At 31.8% G+C, this 19,061-nt stretch overlaps 1 protein-coding gene across 2 annotated transcripts in view; it reads left to right on the top strand.

Annotated features, from left to right (window-relative positions):
• LOC110999360 (protein O-mannosyl-transferase TMTC1-like) overlaps nt 1–15,685 on the top strand; it is a 108,833-nt gene extending 93,148 nt beyond the window's left edge. The window contains exons 5-15 of one of the 2 annotated variants that reach the window (XM_045632089.1): nt 238–366; nt 2,628–2,804; nt 5,557–5,746; nt 5,887–6,008; nt 6,890–7,054; nt 8,540–8,653; nt 10,126–10,269; nt 11,470–11,669; nt 11,946–12,111; nt 13,176–13,299; nt 14,456–15,685. In XM_045632089.1, coding sequence (XP_045488045.1) covers nt 238–366; nt 2,628–2,804; nt 5,557–5,746; nt 5,887–6,008; nt 6,890–7,054; nt 8,540–8,653; nt 10,126–10,269; nt 11,470–11,669; nt 11,946–12,111; nt 13,176–13,299; nt 14,456–14,755 — 1,831 coding nt within the window. In that variant the 3' untranslated portion in view covers nt 14,756–15,685. Of the gene's footprint in view, nt 1–228; nt 367–2,627; nt 2,805–5,556; nt 5,747–5,886; nt 6,009–6,889; nt 7,055–8,539; nt 8,654–10,125; nt 10,270–11,469; nt 11,670–11,945; nt 12,112–13,175; nt 13,300–14,455 lie in introns of both variants that reach the window. The other variant, XM_022268375.2, reaches the window with a different exon arrangement.
• The last annotated feature ends 3,376 nt before the right edge of the window (nt 15,686–19,061 follow it).

The following is a 19,061-nucleotide window of genomic DNA, read 5'->3' as shown; positions in this document are numbered from 1 at the left end:
TTCATTGATTAAATTTTTCTAAATTTTTAAAAAAAGGCTTAAAGATAAAATAATATACTTATAATACATGTTTTAGTTATTGTTAAATGTAATAATAATTGCATTAAACTATAACTCTTACAATAAATCTTGTGAATTTATTTTCCTTAGCATTTTTCCGCGTTAATAGTTAATGAGATTATGTGAGTAAACTTCTGTGTAAAATTGAACAGTTACTAATTGTTACAGACCTACTAGTAGCAAGAAGAGTGTGTGTTTAAGTGTGGTGCTAGGAGCTCTAAGTATGTTGGCTAAGGAGACAGGTGTTACAATATTACTTCTCAACCTGGCCATTGACTTCTACAGGTGCTGGCCTTTTGTACGGAAGTAAGTTTGTTGTACGAGGCTTTCAATACGTTTACACACTCATATATGTTCTTCTTAGTTTATAAGCTCCAGTGTAGGAAAACCGTTGAATAATTTTTCTATAAAGCAGGTCTCACTTTCTATGCCTTACAAAACAATTTTTTCGAGAACGAAGGACTTTTGGCATCAACGTGTTATTTAGTGCAATTAAAGCATTACATTACACTGTACAGAGCCCTTCTAATTACGTATGATTAAATATAAATTTAGTCTCTTTCCCAATTTCCTTTATAAGCAAGAAGATAATTATAACATCCCTATGTCATGATTGGTATAATTCCTTCACACGAGAAAATGACTATGAGTGTAATATTTGTTTTGTACATGATTTATGTACAACATTTAAGTATATTATTTTGTAATATATTGAAAACTGTTTACGACGACATCATTTAGACTTTAGAACAACATACTGGTTATATTGACCAAAATATAGGTCCTGGCTGAATTCTATTGCAGTAGGTTCATAATAACAACGTGATCGGTTGTTACGAATATCGTTTCTTACGACCATAGATGAGAAGTCCATGTTGTTAGAACAGATTTTAACGTAGTAACACAAATAAATCCGTATGAATCGATTTATTTTGAATTATTTATTAATCTTAAAGCAAAGTATAGTTGACTACGGTTTAGCCTTAGTATAAAATTGTGTTATTCTTAAAAGGTTAAGAAAATAAATATCTGATTTACTCAAAACAATATTTTAAATATGTAGTTGAATATAGAGCATGCATTACTCTGCGATGCATTGTTACTGACTTATTCATAAAAACTAAATTAAGGTGTCTCTTTTCATCACATCATTAATACAAGTTGGAGAGACAAAATAGAACTTCCATTACACAGTACAATATCACTGATTGTTATTCTTTTAATTAGAGCGATTCTATACAGATATGTAAAGAAGGTGATTAAAAAAACTTATTTTGAGTGATTTATAATAAAAATCGGTTGTCTGTAAAGTCGGTTTACTAGTGTTGTAGAAGTTGAGTAGTGTTTATAGTTGAACGTGACAACGTCATAAGAGAATACTGATGGAATGGTTGCATTTTTCAAAAGAAAATTAATTTTGTTTGATAGATATTTTGTATAGATATAGAGAAGGAGGTAAATGGAAATCACAATTGAATTGATCAAGTTAGGTACTTTTATTAGTACGCATAAATACAATTGTGTCAATCTCACTCAAGTAGAATGGAGACAGATGTCAAACGCTGCCGAACGGAAGCCGATTGTGCCTCTTTGTCGCTCGTTCCGCACTCTCGCTTGCACTTCAAGCCCTAAGTGGAACGCCTCAGAGTTAGGTAACGCCGCAACACATTTTTTCGTGCGTGTAGCCGGTTCCATCGAATTATAGACGTTGTCCCCTCAAAAATAATCCAGCACTACAACCCTATATTGTAATTTACAGTGACCGTAGATTGCATCTGTTTCTTTATGTTGTATAAAATTTGGCTAAATCCAATGGGGGACAGCGGTAATTTGAACACACGATTTTGAAAGGCACGCTTAAGCCACTAACCCAACAGCTGTTTTGCCGAATTATGTTAATATATATAATATTGCCTACTTTCATGCATAGGGCACTGTTGGTTAATCTTGATTGGCAAGTTAAGAAAAATACCAAAAACATGCGCGAAAATATGCTTTATGTTCCATTAGCGACACGGGACCTTTCTTTATTGCTACGCCAAGAATTTTATTAATTCGCTCACAAGTTATTATGCTAATGCGACAATAAATGCCTTTTTGCACCTCATACCATAAATAACAGATGCAATTCGAAATACAATTATTACTTCACATTTCATTGATTTACTATTGTAATTTGTATTTCCGCACAGTCTATTTTATGACTATTAAAAGTTGAAATGTTCATAATTACATATTGTTAAATTTGGTAAGGATATAAAATGTAAATATATTTTGAAAGCATTTATATATCTATGAGCAATGAAAAATATATAAGTATATACATAACGTGTTTGTAGTAAACATATTTTACTGTAAACCACACTCTATCGCTAAGAATCTTACCTTTATGATAGACTTAAATAAATAAATAAAAGAACGATATTGATAACATGGGATAACGGAAATTTATAAAACTCACATACGATACATGGTTATATTTTTGTGTGTGTATAGGAATAGTTTTGCTTTTTGTTTGCTTGATAAGATAATTATTTTTAATTAACAGATGTTTAATATCTTTCTAGGTCAATATGCTCGATGAAAATAGAGAAGAAGTGTGCAGGGTTGTCAATAAGAACAATTAAAGTCGTCGTGTCCCTCGCATTGCTGATCAGTGTTCGTCTCGCTCTGTTGCACGGGACGTGGCCCGTTTTCTCGCCCCAGGACAATCCTACAGCGTTCCACCCGAGCTTCTTTGTTCGGTAAGAGTTAAAATGTTTTGTCATCCCACACTTCCGTGGGTAAGAAAGCACTTCAATAAATAAAGAAGGGTATTTTATAAAAGGCTACACGGACATCAAAACATACTAAAATAAATTATCATGCAGGATTACATACATATTATATGACGGGAAGCTTTTAGACTGGCCTGTCAAATATTCATATTTTAATAATTGTTTGTAATTAAGAAATTAATAAGGAGGGATATCTTTAGTATAGTCATATCGTGCCGAACAAATATTTAATCACCGAAGGAAGTATGTTTCTTAATTACTTGCAATAACGACGAAATATTTGCAATAACAAGAAACTCAGCAAGTTTTATCCTCCCTCTACATACAATAATTCAAAGGAAAATGTCATCAACCACCATGTCATGAATATCATGTTGAATGTATCATGATATCAATAGACCCATGGATCGATAGATTGAACTGAGATTCGTGGTTATAATCCGATGAGTAGACAGCTTACGAAGTAATTATTGATATTAATTATAAGCTGTGGTATTATTATAATTGACCTAACCACGATTAATCATAGATTTTATTATTCAGCATACTATTCAAATAAATTGGTTAAATCACTCCTAAAATATTAAGATAATGTTAATAATAGTGCTCTGTGACATGATTTAAAATGAAAATTAACATAAATATGATGATCATTTTATGATGAAAGAACATATGAAATCAGTCAAGTAGTTCTATTTTGTGTTCGTTCCAAAAACACCAATTTACTCTTTATAATAATAGTAAAGATAATACGAGATTAGAAGTAGAGTAGAACTATATTGAGTTGGTACCAATTCGACAGTACGAGAGATGGGAAGAGGAAATAAAACTAGTTGTCGACAAGGTTTAATCAAGAGTGGGGTCTGCAAACGCCCTTAAGTTTGATTTTAATTTTTTTTATAGAACGGGGCAAATGGACAGGAGGCTGTCCTGATGTTAAGTGATACCGCCGCCCATGGACACTCTCAATGCCAGAGGGCTCGCGAGTGCGTTGCCGGCCTTTTAATTGATTGCAATTATTGTAAGAAAAAGGAACTCTCCGAAATAAAAAGCTGTTTTATTTATTTTATTTTGTTGTTTAGGTATTAAATCCTCCGTATCCTAACTTGGCACTAATTTCACCTCTATTGTGATGCTGCCAACTTCTAACTCGCCCCAAAATTTGTTTTCTATTGTGAACCGGGCAAAGTTTGCGTTACCGTCAATGAACTTGAATGAAAATTCAAAATTTCTATAACCCTTTTGAAAATCTTGTAATATAATACGATTCAACGTTAATACATGAAAGGTTGTATTGAGGAAATTTTGAAGATGTTCATATGATGTTAGAGTATTGTTAGGTTTATTATACTCTATGAAAAGAGTTTTCATATAAAACCTCTATTTTTGCTGCCGTATGCGTCAATCAAGCAAGGCTGTTGAGTATGATGACGATTAAAATATTATTTAATATTTAATAAACAAAATCATTACACTTATTTTGAACTTTGATTTATTTTAATGCAGAAGAGCTAAAACACTTTTATGTTGTTTTTATACGGGTTGCGTGATTCGGTTAATGCATCAGTATTACATAATTTATCATAGAATTTGTTTGTGAATATCAAATCAGTAACTATGGTTTTGGTACAAAAATACAAACAATTTATATCAATTCTCTGGTTTAATAACGAACGCGTGGTTCGAAATTCAAAATACGCAGCTGTGTGACAATATTACCTACACATTCACATTAATATGATTACGTTGTAATAGAAGATGGTTATTTCTACAATAAGTAGAAATGGCTAATCTGTAATAGCCGCAAACACATTCGTGCGTTGTACGAGCATTGTGTTTCGCATACCGTACGACTTATTAGCTATAATAAGCGTCGCTTTGCAAATCTCTTGGATAAAATAAGTTATAATGTCTTCGCATATTAACATGTTATGGCACTTTTTCTTTATGAAAGTAATATCATTTTTGTTCATCCAAAATATTATATAAATTTAAAAGGTCTAGAGGCTACAAGTAACATTATGCTAATTTCAAAAAGTTCTCAGAATTCTCCTAATGAAAGAAATATACCAAGTATTGTTGTACTTCGTCGAATTGAGTACTTTTGGGCTAAATAAACGTGAAATAAACTAACCTAATTCTTCTTTATCCGTCTAAAGTTTTATTTAGTTACAGTACTTGTTTTACTAATGTAGTATTTCAGTTTAGTATATATAGTATATAACAATGTATAACATCTATATATATTTATAGTCATCTGCCAAATGAAAGTCAAATTTTCACTGTAGATTGTATTACTGAATATGTCCGATCTTCAATAGAAGGCTATCTTACAGGTCTCCTTCAATACTTGCATTGTGTAAACTTGCAGAGGCAATGCAAACATTATCATCGTTCATATGGTGTCCAGAAGTTCGCTCGATATCTCTTTACATTATTTATTTATCTTAATTTAAATAAAAAATTAACGGATATAAATGCTATGTTAGATTATTTACAAACATCTTTCAGAAGGCTATTTGTGAACCTGTTTAAGACAATATATATTTTTATTTCGTCAAAGATGTTTTATTTTAATTTTCGTATACCATTGACAACACGCCATTTAATGCCAAATTTATTTCGCTCAAGTTAATTGATATCTAGAACTGAATTTTATCCGTTTTTTCGTACTATTCTAAAATATTTCAAGACCGCTCAAATAACTTTTATCTTACAGATTAATGACATTCTGCTACCTGGCTGCCTTCAATTGGTGGCTACTTTTGTGTCCCTGGACCCTGAGTCATGATTGGCAGATGGGCTCTGTGCCTCTGATCACCAGCAGCTGGGATCCTCGGAACCTACTTACTTGTGCTGCATTGGGCACTCTTCTTCTACTCTGTTATCGGTGCTTTACAGATATGGAGGTATGAGATTGAAAATCGAATCAAAAATAGGTTCTCTAACAAAACAAATATATTTAATATATGTAATGAAAATGTCTACAATCCAATCGTTTCTTCTATTCATATAAGTTTTATGTATTTAATAATTCATTTTGTCCCAGGTACAAAGACACTGCCCAGTCTTCGTGGGTCTCCTTTTTCTGGTCATACCTTTCTTGCCTGCCAGTAATTTGTTGGTCACCGTTGGATTTGTCATCGCAGAACGTGTACTTTACATACCAAGGTAATTGATCTTTACTGTAAATCTCTATAATAAATCTAAATCTGCTATAACTATCATTTTTTTTGTTTATTAAGGCATCTTAGTTTTTTCGCAAGAATAATGAATATTATTAAAAAAACAATAAAAAGTATTTGTAACATTTATTGTCTTTCATATAATAGTGGAAGAATGTTTTGCTTCTTATGATATGTTTGTAGGAATTAATCTCTGGAATCAGTTCAGTAGAAAAATTGTTTCACTAGTAATAACATTCATTATTCGTGTGACAATTTGAATTGTGATGCATATTTGTGTTTACCTGTTTACACGCAAAGCCTTTTGCATTGTAGACAGATGTGCTACGAAAAATATTTATTTCAAAGAATATATTTGTTTTTTTTGTGAGGATAAACGGAAAATTCATTATATAATGAGAGCATATTTACGACTTGTTAAACTAATGAGGTATCTTGTTACTAGGGTAAAAATTTACCCCCCGAGGGTAAAGTAATAAAATACTCCTTATATAATACTCGTTCGTTAGAACGGCTCACTTAAATCGAATTCTTAACGAAAACTTCACTGAGCATGATTGAGAAAAATCTTCTGGCAAATTTAATAAAATAACGAATATTTTTATAATGTACATCAAACTTTTGTATCATCTAGATATTATTGGTTCCTATTGTTATAATATGCTTTAAAAAGTGATACAACATTCATACTAATTTGGCTAACGAATATGGTTTAAGCGTTTAGTGACGATACAAAAGAAAATACGAATGTTATAAGAATGTTATAATATGTTATAAAATACAGATAATTACTGTTTAATAGGCTTTATTTTTCTTTTGTTATACATTTATTTCCTTAAATGTTAATCTATTTCGATTTTGTCACAGTGTTGGAAGTGTAATAATAACTGCGTATGGTGTCCAATTGATGTGGTATTCAAAACCGGGATCAAAAGTGTTTCTGGTTGTCGGTCTGGTCGTACTAGCAGCCAGTGGAGTGGCCAGGACACACAGACGTAATGCGGACTGGCGCGACAGGGCCACATTATTACGGTGTGTAATACAAACATTTGTTATTTCATTGTTTTTTTTTGTTTTGTTAAATTTTAATATTGTTTTTTTTATTGTGCAAGCTACTGTATACATAATGTGACAAGCACATATAGGCAAACATGACATACACGAAGAGATCATACAAATATTAAAAAATTACTTAACAAACCAAACAAAAAGTTAGTTATAAAAAAATAGAAAAAACCAAAACAAAAATTGATTTGAATTATTGTTTAATATAATTAGAAAATTATAAATTCCAGGTTTTTTAATTATATTAAAAAATAATAATAATCCAGTGGCGCTCCAAAGCTATATAGGTCTTATCATAGACAAGTAGGCGACATTATTTTGTCTGACAAATGTCGGATTTGAGACAATCTAGTTTCCACACCGTGTTTTCGTTCATCATCCAAGCGAGTATTAGATGGGAATCGAACCAACGACCTTTTGGAGGAGAGGCGCATGCTGATACGACTAGGCCAACACTGTTTTTAGTTAATAATAATACTGAAGCATATGACACATATTGCAACGTAATTTTGCTAAACTTTTTTTTGGTCTAATAACGTTTAACATATATGTTAAACAACACAATTGAATATGGTCAAAGTTCTGTTAGTACTGTTCTGTACTTATACCTATATGTTATAAATCATGTAGCGCAACAAAAAGTTCAGGGAATTTGTAATGTATTTAACGTATCACCCCAAATATTAAAGCTTAGTTTTAATGTGGAAACTCGCACTATCGTGATAAAAACCGCTTTATCTAGATTATTGACATGAATTGCAGCTGGATCTGATATACAAAAATGCACTTAAAGTTTTATATTTCTTGGCGCAGAATACAAGGAATGATAAATCGGTTTACTTTAATGTGTATTGTTGTTAAGTTATAGTCAACCAACAAACTTTACAAACATACTGCGTGTAATTGTCATTTGTTTTTAAATTTACAGTTTAACTTTTTGAGTTTAAAGTTTTCTTTACAATTACTACTTTTTATTCGTATCATGGGTATAGGTACAATTGCATTATAGTTTTTATTACATGTTTTACAATGTACAAGTATTTCAATCTCAATATATACATACATATATCTCAGTATACATTATATAAATTTACATTGGCGGATATAAGTTACGAATATATGAAAACGAAAAATTATATCAAAATAATTATAACACAATCATATGAGTTTAAATATGTTGAATAAATATTTGAGTTAAAAACCCTTATTGGTAACTAAATATTTAATATTTATTCTAAATGTACGTGTTCTACGGGTGGAATGAGGGTAGATATTTACTTACTGTTGTGCCTACCCTCTTAAAAATATGATGCAGCGGCGGCCATTGCAGTTACACACGTCACTAATCCAGGGCCAGGCGCGCAGTCTGCGACAAGCTTTTCCGTACTTGAGTTCTAGATGTACATTGCTTTACTGTAACTAATAATAAATATGTGTTATTTTTATATCTAGTGCGGACGTTGCAAGCCTTCCACAGAACGCCAAACTTCACTACAACTTGGCAAACTTTCTACGAGAAACAGAGCAGCCCGACTTTGCCATCAAGCATTATAAGGAAGCTTTGAGGTTTGTGAATATCAATAACTTTTTACTGCTAATTTGTAAATTACAAATTATATGTCTCCAACAGAAAATCATTGTTTTTTTTATAGAACAGGGGACAAACGGACAAACGGGCAGAGGCTCCTGATGTTTTCTCGCGTTTCTATTAATTAGAGAGATACGTTGATAACCGTACCAGTATATTATATGTATACAAAATTGTAAATAATTGCTTGAATTTTTTTCCTTTTTGTCAACGGCGTACATTCTATGATTGATTTACTGATTTCTATCACGATCTTGATTCATAAAATAGAAGTTTTACGACTCGCTTTATTATTTATTTTAGATATTTTATGAGTCTCTCCAATATGATAACATTATATCCTTTTTATAAGGCCTTGTCACTAAAAAATAAATAAATAGATACAGTTAATACCGTTTGCGACGAAATCGTTCAGAACAACATATCCGGTATTTTGACTAAATATACTAACTTTTTTGTGGACTTTATAGTTAAAAAAATAGCATTTTCGTCTATGTTATTTATTTTGTACAGCAGTGTTCGTCATTCCGGTCAGAATTTTAATTACAATTAGCTCCTACAGTGACGGCAAACATGTGTGTACTGATACCGGCTAGAACAAAAATTAATGACATTCTCAGACACAGAAGGCACCTATTTAATCTGAAGCTAAGATAGGGTTGAAGCGTCATTAAATTTTACGATTTATTTTATTTTTTTTGTAAGTAAACAGCTCTTTATCACCATGTAAACATATTATCACCATACTTTTCTGGATTAAAGTACACACACGTAGTTTATCTTTATTTATTACGACATTCTAAGTTGTACAGTACTGAGCTAGACAGGTATTGCATTGCAGTACTACGTGTTGCAGATACGCGTATGAAACTCGCAGAGAAATGTAATTTCTTGAAATTAACATATTTACATAGAGTAATTTCCTTGCTCGAGAATATGCAGTAATAATTTCAGATGTCTTTTGATCAATAAATTAGTTTAATTAATAGTTATCATAATTTTTTGCTGTCGTAACTAGTAAATATATCAGGGCTCGTTTGGAACTGTTTAGGTAAATAACCTAAAACCTTTTTTCATGGAGTTTAGGGTTATTCGAAGGCATTGACTTTAAATGATAAAGAGTGAGAGTTTTCCATTAATACTTAACATGCTATGTTAGGTATTTACTCTTGTATATTAAAACAAATGATTGTATAGGAAAACTGTTGGTCTTGTACCTACTTATTTTGTATTTTAACTGAAATATTTCATTGTGGGCATTGAGGGCCTGCATTCTAGAACGTTAAACCATTTTTCTGTATGAAGTTTGACATATACGAACTAAAATATTTAAGATTTTTCCTGGTTTATAGCCTAATAAATTAGACAAGGTTAAAGGTCTATAGAGCGGATAAAACCACCTACCTCATTTTTTTTCTTCATTTTCATTTCATTTTCATTTCTTCCCAAGGTTGTGGCCAACATACGCAAGCGCCCACAACAACATTGGGACATTGGTGGCGGGCACAGAGAACGCCGAGCACCATTTTCTACAAGCGATAAGATACAACAAACAACATGTCAACGCTCATTACAACTTGGGAAAGCTTTACAAGTAAGTCTTTGTATTCCTTAATCTCGAGTACATAAGAAGCGTATAAGTGTAAATTTATGTATTTTAGTCAGCGAGGTCAGATGCTCTCTAACTGGAAATAATAATTTTGACCCGGGAAAGAAATCAAGCACTGTCTGTGTCGTGGAAAGTGGTTTTATAAATTAAAGTGGTTCCGTTTTAAAAACAAAATTAAGATAAAAACGAAGTAATGATAATGTTTCTTTAAAAGACCGCATAGCTAACCATTTTCAAGAAACACCGAGAAAATCTACACTAATTTAAAATAAGTATAAAGTATAATATAAGCAAACTTTTTAGAATCTCAGACAGCAAGTAGTAATCATTCTAAATATTTTCAACAAAGTTAAGGTAACTATGCTGAACGTTAAGCGAGCATTCCCAGTTAACTCTGATAGTTAAAAGCACGCCACAACTCCAGAACAATAGAAGCTTGTTAACTTTATTTCATAACATACATACATATAATATATGCTTATAACCTTAAGAGGTAAAAGTTCCATTTTCCTTTTTCGGAATTACGTTGAAATGATAAAAAATCATACGTAATCAATACATAAACGTATTAAGACATTAGCATTCATATCGACTTTGGACATATAAATAAAAGAATATCTAAAATTACCTATATCTATATCTATAACATAAAATAAAAGCAAAGTACAGTAGGTTTTTAAACACTGTCATGCAGTCAGCAGCAGTCATGGAAAAGGGATTTCAGCCTGCGACTCTCATCCTTGAGGTCGTAGGTTTGATTTCCCGGCTGTGCACAAATTGACTTTTTTTCTATCTGCATTTAACATTTGCTCGAACGGTGAAGGAAAACATCGTGAGAAAACCGGTTTGTCTTAGACCGAAAACGTCGACGGCGTGACAGGCACAGGAGGCTGATCACAAACTTGCTTATTTATTTATTTATTTATCCTTTATTACCTTATACAAAAACATACATATAAGGCAAAGGGCGGCCTTATCGCTTAAAAGCGATTTCTTCCAGGCAACCCTAATGTGAAAATGTAAACCTTAATGTAATATTATTAGATTAACAAATGATCTCTGAAGCCCAGACTTAAGAGATCATGTAGTGCCACTGTACGCGATATTGCGGTCAGCAAGAGGCTGAAAGAGAAATTATAGAAGTTATTAATTAAAAACATTTTCTGACTGTAAATTTTCTTCCAGAAAAACAGGTCGTATGGAGCAAGCTATAAGAATGTTGGAACGGTGTATCATGTTGCAGCCTCGATTTATTCAAGCTCACGTTGAACTGATGTCGTTGAAACCAGAAACAGAAAAATTGAGCATTTTGAGAAGACTGGTAGAGTTGGAGCCTAATAACTGGGAACATTATATTTTATATGGAAATTGGCTGAAGAATAAAGGTTTGTGGACAATAACAATAATATTCATTGTGGATTTATTTTCTACGTGCAAGCGACTAAAATTAAATTCACGTATAATTCTAAATTGAAAGTATTAATAAAAGAAACACTCGTATAAAATATTTGTTTTTTTTATTTATTTATTGTCGTAACTCAGTTAAGTATGAAAAGTATGATTTCTGGTAAAACAAGTAATAGATACGAAAGAGTGTAAGGCAAATTATATGACTGTAAAATTTTAAAAGATTATGAATAAACTAAAGCTAACATTCACAGGTCTACTAGGTCCTGCATCCAAGTACTATTTAGAAGCAACAAGAGTTAGTATCCGGTCGAAGTCATTACAACGCTCAGTGCGGGCTGATCTCATCTCCTTAAGATCAACAGCACTGGTGTATCGAGCTTTAGGGCAAAAGTCTAGAATTTTACAGCTTTTGACACGGTAAGGACTTTCTTTCATCCAGGTAAACCTGATTTTTTCATTATCAAGATTTTGTATACACACACGAACACTATTCTAGCAATATACTTATCTTATTTTAGTACTAAATTTAATGCAGTATTGACCTAGTGGCTTCACCTTGTGACTCTTGTCCCTAAAGTCCTAGGTTTGATCACCGGCTGTGCACCCATGGACTCTATATGTGCGCATTTTATCATTCGTTCGAACGGTGAACGAAAACATCGTGAGGAAACTGGATTGCTTTACACCCAAAAAGCCAACAGCGTGTGTCACCTACTTGTCTATTAGATTGACTAATGTTTTTTTTAATTTATTGATAAAGCTTGCCAACGCTCGGCACACTGATACATTGGTAAAAACAAACACAAAATACAATGTTGAATGTGACAAGCAATTAGAGGCAAACATGACATTCATTTAGAGCACATACAAATATCAATCGAAACAATTCAATATACTAATGTTCTCTGAGGCCCAGGCTTAAGAGTTAATGTCACTGATTTATAATATTGAACATAGAATAAGACAACGAAAAATAATTGCAGTCGCTATGACATTGATTTTCAATAAGCGTAGGCTACGAGCTGCTATTGTGCGAACGAGTATCGTTCTTTAAATAAAGCCCGGAAACGCGTTAACAACGATATCATCAATCAATATCGGTTTAATGGTGGTTTTAAAAAGAAACGTGTGCTGGTTTAATGGGAGTTTCCTGTTGTAAATTGGCCCTGTATCATTATTGAACATAATGCATGCTGAGATTTTGAATGATTTTTGGTTTCACGCGTTTAATTGATTTTTTGTGAGACTATTTCAGTAGGGTTTACTTCAGGTACACATTAAATTGAAACGCTGTATAATCTTATTCTATTATAAAATACGAATGTTTGTAAGACTTTTCTAATATAATCAAGATTTTCTGTTAACTTCGAAAACACAACGGCATAAAATAATTTCATTAGGGTTACTTTTTTAAAATACAGTAAATATGTAATGAACAAAAAATCTATTCACTATTTGGTTTTTCCTCTATTATTTTGCAGATGGCACACATGGAGAAGAGGGTGGCCTAGTAGCGCTGCTGCCCATATGTATTGGAGAGATTGGAGACTAAAGATGGAACTGGAGGGGAGAGTTCAGATCTATACCAAAGCTGTGAATCCTACCGTAAGTAAACTTATACATTCGATGCCATGTGAATTAGTTCTATAAACATTGTTAGGTCCATAGATGGCATACTGATACCCATTTTTCTCAATTTTGTTCTCTTTCATATCTTAATATATATATTTCTTGTGTGCGTGTGTATGTGACTGAACTCCTCCTAAACGACTGGACCGATTTAGACGAAATTTTTTGTGTGTGTTCAAGGGGATCTGGGAATGGTTTAGATTCACAATTTTGTCCGCTGGACAATGTTTTTTTAATTAATTTTCAATTTATTAGTTGTTGTTGATTTTGGAATGTTTTACATTGGATCCGACAGACGGCGCTACCATCTTTAATTCGATCATCGAATTTTAATTTTAGTCTGTCCCGAAATTTAAAAAAAGTTTTGTTATCATTGTGTTATATCGTGTGTGATCATGTGCTGGATCGTTAGATATTGTCATAACATTTGAATAATAATTTTCATCAAAATGGCTTATTAAAAATTGAAATTTTGAAATTAAAGACGTGTAGACAGGACAACGTCTGTCGGATCCGCTAGTATTATTATATAAAATTAGGACGTGTTATAATGCTTTACATACAGTGTTATTGGTTGAAATTTGCGATCTTATCACTAATTATTACCAGCCATTAGTTAATTACGTGAATATAATTTGTGTTCAGTTATATAATTATAAGTTAGTTAATAATATAATTAATTTTATATAATTTTAGATTATAACATGGATGTAGACTTTATCGAGTCTATCAATTATTTATTTAACAGGGTTTCCAAACTTTTCGTACACTTATTACGTTTGGATTAAAAACCCACTAAGGAAGGATTTTTAATTTTTTACAGTTTTATTAAGGCATTATATACATGAATATCCATTATGTTAGTTAAAATCCTAAAACTACCCTCGAGTTAGTACCCATCTAGTTGTAAATTAAAACTAATATTGAAATAATAATATTATTTATAAGGTATTAAAAAGTTTGCGTTTTGTCTTAGAGCGTTAAATCTGTCGATATTTATTCATTTATTTATTATAAGCCGCAAAAAAGTACCATTGTAAGGGCTCCTTGAAAGATCCTATTACGATAAATTAAGAAATGTTTTCCCTCATCTTTCTATATACATTTACTAAGTGTATTACCTTTTTCACAGAAATCAAAAACATGCTTTGACCACAAACACCTGGTAGTCGAAGCGGTTAAAGAAGACATTCCGATTAAAACCAAGAACAAAGTTAAGAAACAATTAAGTGATTGTGAAAATGTTAACTGTGCGTGCACTTCTTGTAATAAGAAAAACCTATATCTTTCAACTCAAATAAAGAATACACACAACAAATCAGAAGTCGGATTAAAAGATAAAAAATGCAGACATAGAAAGGAAAACAAAGATAGCGATCTAATGCCGAAATTTGGTGCATTGACTGAACATATTCTAATGAAAACTTTTTAATATGGACTTAAAGTAAATATGCTGACAATATCGCGAGGTTAATGTAGATAATGTTTTTGAGGTTAGGAATTTTATGAATAGCTCTTAAACTATATTAAGCTTTTATGGAATTTAAGTTCTTACATCGACGGGAACTTCAAGGGAAGTTATTTATATTGTATATCTGAAATCATTAAGTCTAGGACAAACATAACTGAACATATATTTACATATTTTCTAACCTTCATAGTTTTAAAAATAATTCCCAAACATTAAAAATTTCCGTTTTTTATAAATATTCTATTATGATATTATTTTATTCATGAAATATCTAACCTCTGACAGATAGATAGTCAACTAATTTAGGTAAAGATTTTGTAGAGAAAGAAAAAGTATATTTTTGACAGACGGTTAAGCATAGACAATGCACGGTTTTTATGCTAGTTTAACTATTTGTATTGCATTTTAACTCTTTCTCTTACTTTTCCTTTCAATAATAGATGTCATAATGTCTAGCAGCGTATTATAATAAACTTCTTTGTATGGTCTTTTATACTTCACAGATTTTGTTTTGAATAATTTTATAGTGACTTAATTACTGACATGCCCATGATTGGTTGTTTAAATATCGTGGCCATCAAATAACATAATATACTAACATGTTCTTACAATTCGAAAAAAGTTTTTATGAACCTATATAAAAAAATGTAAAAATGTTAGTGCATCAATCATGGTTTTTTACAAAACATTTAATTCTTAATAAAAGTTGGTTGTAAGAAAAAGAGTTAAGTGAAGGAATTGATAATAAGTATAGCATAAGCTTGGCTTTCAGCGCACGTCGGCCGAAAGCTTATACCTTTGTTATAACATATATTATATAAGTTGTATATACTAGGATAACAAGCACCTGATAATGCTTTCAATGTAATAATAATAAACTTTTTCGACATATTACTAGTATTATTTTATATTCTCCCCTGCATAATCCTTAGGGTCACTTGAACCAACTATTCCTATTGTATTATAAAGCAGCAACAGTGAATTTTATTTATTTACTATTTGGTAGTCATGAGAGCTTAAAATTTGACTTATTAAATTAAGGTGCCAGTATCAATCCGATTTATACAAATTATGTGTGCTGATGTCCGTACTACAAAGCTTTAGACGCCACTATTTATCGGATCGCAATATTATCTATTAAAATACTAGAAGCAATTAGTGTTTAACATACAATATATGGCCGTTATATATTATGTTGGTACTAATTTACTTAAATGGTAATTTTAAGAAAGATGTAGTTTCTTGTACTTGAACATAGCAGCTGATAATTTAAATAATAAAAAAATGTATTTAAATTATGTTCCACTTTCATTTCTAAAAGCTATTTAAATAATATTATCGTTTTATTAATCATAGAAAAATTTGAGCGCACAAAGTGTCCAATGATTTCTGTCCCGTTTTATTAATTTTCTTCGAATTTATTTTGACCTAAAAGGGACGCCGAAAGTGACCTTCCGAAAATAATACTCACAAGAAAATTATTGACGCAGTAATCTGACATTTATAAAGGTTAACCTTTATTGACTAGTTCCTAATTAAGTCTTAAGAATAATTACAAACTTCTTAGCGTGTTTCATGAAGTTTCAATTTATTAGAGTGAAAATTGAGGTTTACACATAAACAGTAATGAGACTTCTTTTTTATAGGTTTTTGAATCATAAACCAGTTTTTGGTTTTGCGTTAAAACACATTACGAAACAAAAAAATGACGATTAAAATGAGGGACGGAGATTGTCTTGCTGGTTTTTCTCGTCCAATATACACGTACTACATGTGCTCAAGGATATATTTAAAAAAATCAGTGGCACTACAACCTTTTTAGGTCTGGATCTCAAATTTCTGAATCTGTTTCATGATATTTTTTTTTAATCTAATAGGCAAGTAGGTGATCAGCCCTTCAGTGCCTGACACACGTAGACGACTTTTTGGGTCTAAGACATGTTTCCTCACGGTGTTTTCCTTCACCGTTTGAGCAAATTTTAAATGCGCACATAGAAAGAAAGTTCTTTGTCCTTTGTCATTGGTGCACAGCCCGGGATCAAACCTACGACCTTAGGCCACTAGGCCAGCACTTCTAATAGGATAAGGATATATAGATTGTTCAAATACATACATTCATACTACTAATATATTAAATTTTGATTAGTTCCATACTGTCAGTATTGAAATTTATTAGTTTATTGATACATACAACATTAAAGTTTGTTATACAAATAAGCGACGCATCAAAAGGGTTGGTAAGCGTTTTAATTTGTACTTGGGCATTGTATATGTTGTACTTTTTTATATTACAAAGGGATCTACGTAAACTATTTTTTAAAATAAAATAGAAGTATATTAATAAATTAATAAGAACTTCTTTTGATTTTTTTATTTTTTTTGGACACGAGGCAAACAAGTATGGGTGGATTTTTAAAATTGACAAATGCAGCTGTGACAGCTGAAGTTATTGTTGTTAGCGAAAGCCGTTTTCTCGAAGGATCTATTTAGGGTATTATATTATAAAGGTATTATTACAATATCTGAGGTCTCAGAGAACTGAATCCAGATTTAGTAAAATTTTAATTATTATATGAAATATAATAATTTCAAATGAAATTTTAAATGAAAAAATATGTCTGTCGTTGCGATTAACCTAAAAGTATGTGTATATAAGTATAATATAAATAAAATAAATGTTCAACCTTGTGAAAGAACCGGTTACCATTATATTACCACAGGAAAAATTTACTTTCACTAGACGTAGTATGAAAAAAGATAAGCATTTAAATTAAAGTCGTTGTCATTTAAAAACCAGAAGCCAAGTGAAAAAGCGTTCAAACGGTTGCATGTCAAAGAACGATAACGCATAACTGAAAATCGGAAATGTCTTTGCCTCGTACGGCCCTCATTTATCATCACAGAATAAGCATTAAACTTTGTCTTTTCATCATTTCATTAAACGATTAAAGCCGTATGACAGTTAACTTTCAGACCCGAAATTAGCAATCATAATGGAGTTTTTAGTGCAATTTGTTTCGAAACTTTGCAAAAGCAACACTTTAAACTTATTCAATTCAAAAAATTCAATCTAATGTTTATTTTCTTAGTGGCAGTGGACATATTTAGGCATTTAAATATAAATTAAGTTTTAAATTAAAACAACTTTGTTACTGATACCATTGCTTTAATTATTTTATTTATGCGTTTAGTTTTTTTTTCTAAAATGTTTAATACCTAACATAATTTGCTATTAATTTATGTTAGAAGTAAGTATAACACCCAGTGGCGCTATAACTTCCATGCCAGGGCGTCAGATTTATGTTTGTTTCGTTATAATCATTTTTTTCTATTAAGAAAGCCCTTTTTTATATATATTCGAGGTGAAAATGCATTTGCGCATCCCCTGCCCTAGAAAGTTGCAGGGGAATGTGGGACTCGACTACTCGACGACCAAAATCTCTGCTATTCAGAGACTGGGTGGACAATACCCACTAAAAAAACCTCGACAAATTCCTACAAAGCCGCGTTACAGAGGCTCCGGGATCGCTATCGCATCCTACTGGGACATCAACGGCAAAAAGGAATGTTGAATTACTGACCACTGTAATTACCATCCTCGGCCTAGAACATATACGCTACGTCCTAAACCTACAAGGAGACTGCTCCTTTCTATAGTTCGATGCCCTCTGCGTACTTTAGAAATTCAACCATGCCCTCCATGTACGGTTTAAGCACTCCTCCGGTACCGTACAATCCTTCCAAAGGCCGAGAATAAATTAAAAACTTACTCTCGAACCGGGAATCGAACCCAGTACCCCTCATCATAGCAGCCACATATAAAGACCGCTTGGCTATGAGGCCCTTTATGATAGTGGTGCTAACATATATAGGAATTTAATTATAAATAAAGTTTTAAATGCTTTTACTTTATCCAAAATGTTGGAGTTCATGCGACGTCAAATAGTTCAACAAAATTATTAAACGAACTCATTTATGTTCGAAGTAATTATAACAACCAGTGGCTACAATTTCCATGTCACGGCGTCATATTTATGTGTGTTTCGTAATAATTTTTTTTTCTTAATAGGCAAGGTCATTCTTATGTGCGTGACACCGTCGATTTTTGATTTTAAAGCATGCTGGTTTACTGTAGATGTTCCTTTACCGAAGTAGTTAGTATCCATTATGCACATAAATACAAAGTGCATAAGTCTTGATTTGAAGGAACAACCTAAGGATTAGAGGCCGCTCAAGGCAACAATGCTCATCTAGTAACGGAGCCTAT

The sequence above is a fragment of the Pieris rapae genome, chromosome 18, assembly GCF_905147795.1.
Source record: "Pieris rapae chromosome 18, ilPieRapa1.1, whole genome shotgun sequence".
Taxonomy (NCBI): Eukaryota; Metazoa; Arthropoda; class Insecta; order Lepidoptera; family Pieridae; genus Pieris; species Pieris rapae.
The sequence above is the reverse complement of the archived record's forward strand: the minus strand, read 5'-3'. Positions and strand labels throughout refer to the sequence as shown.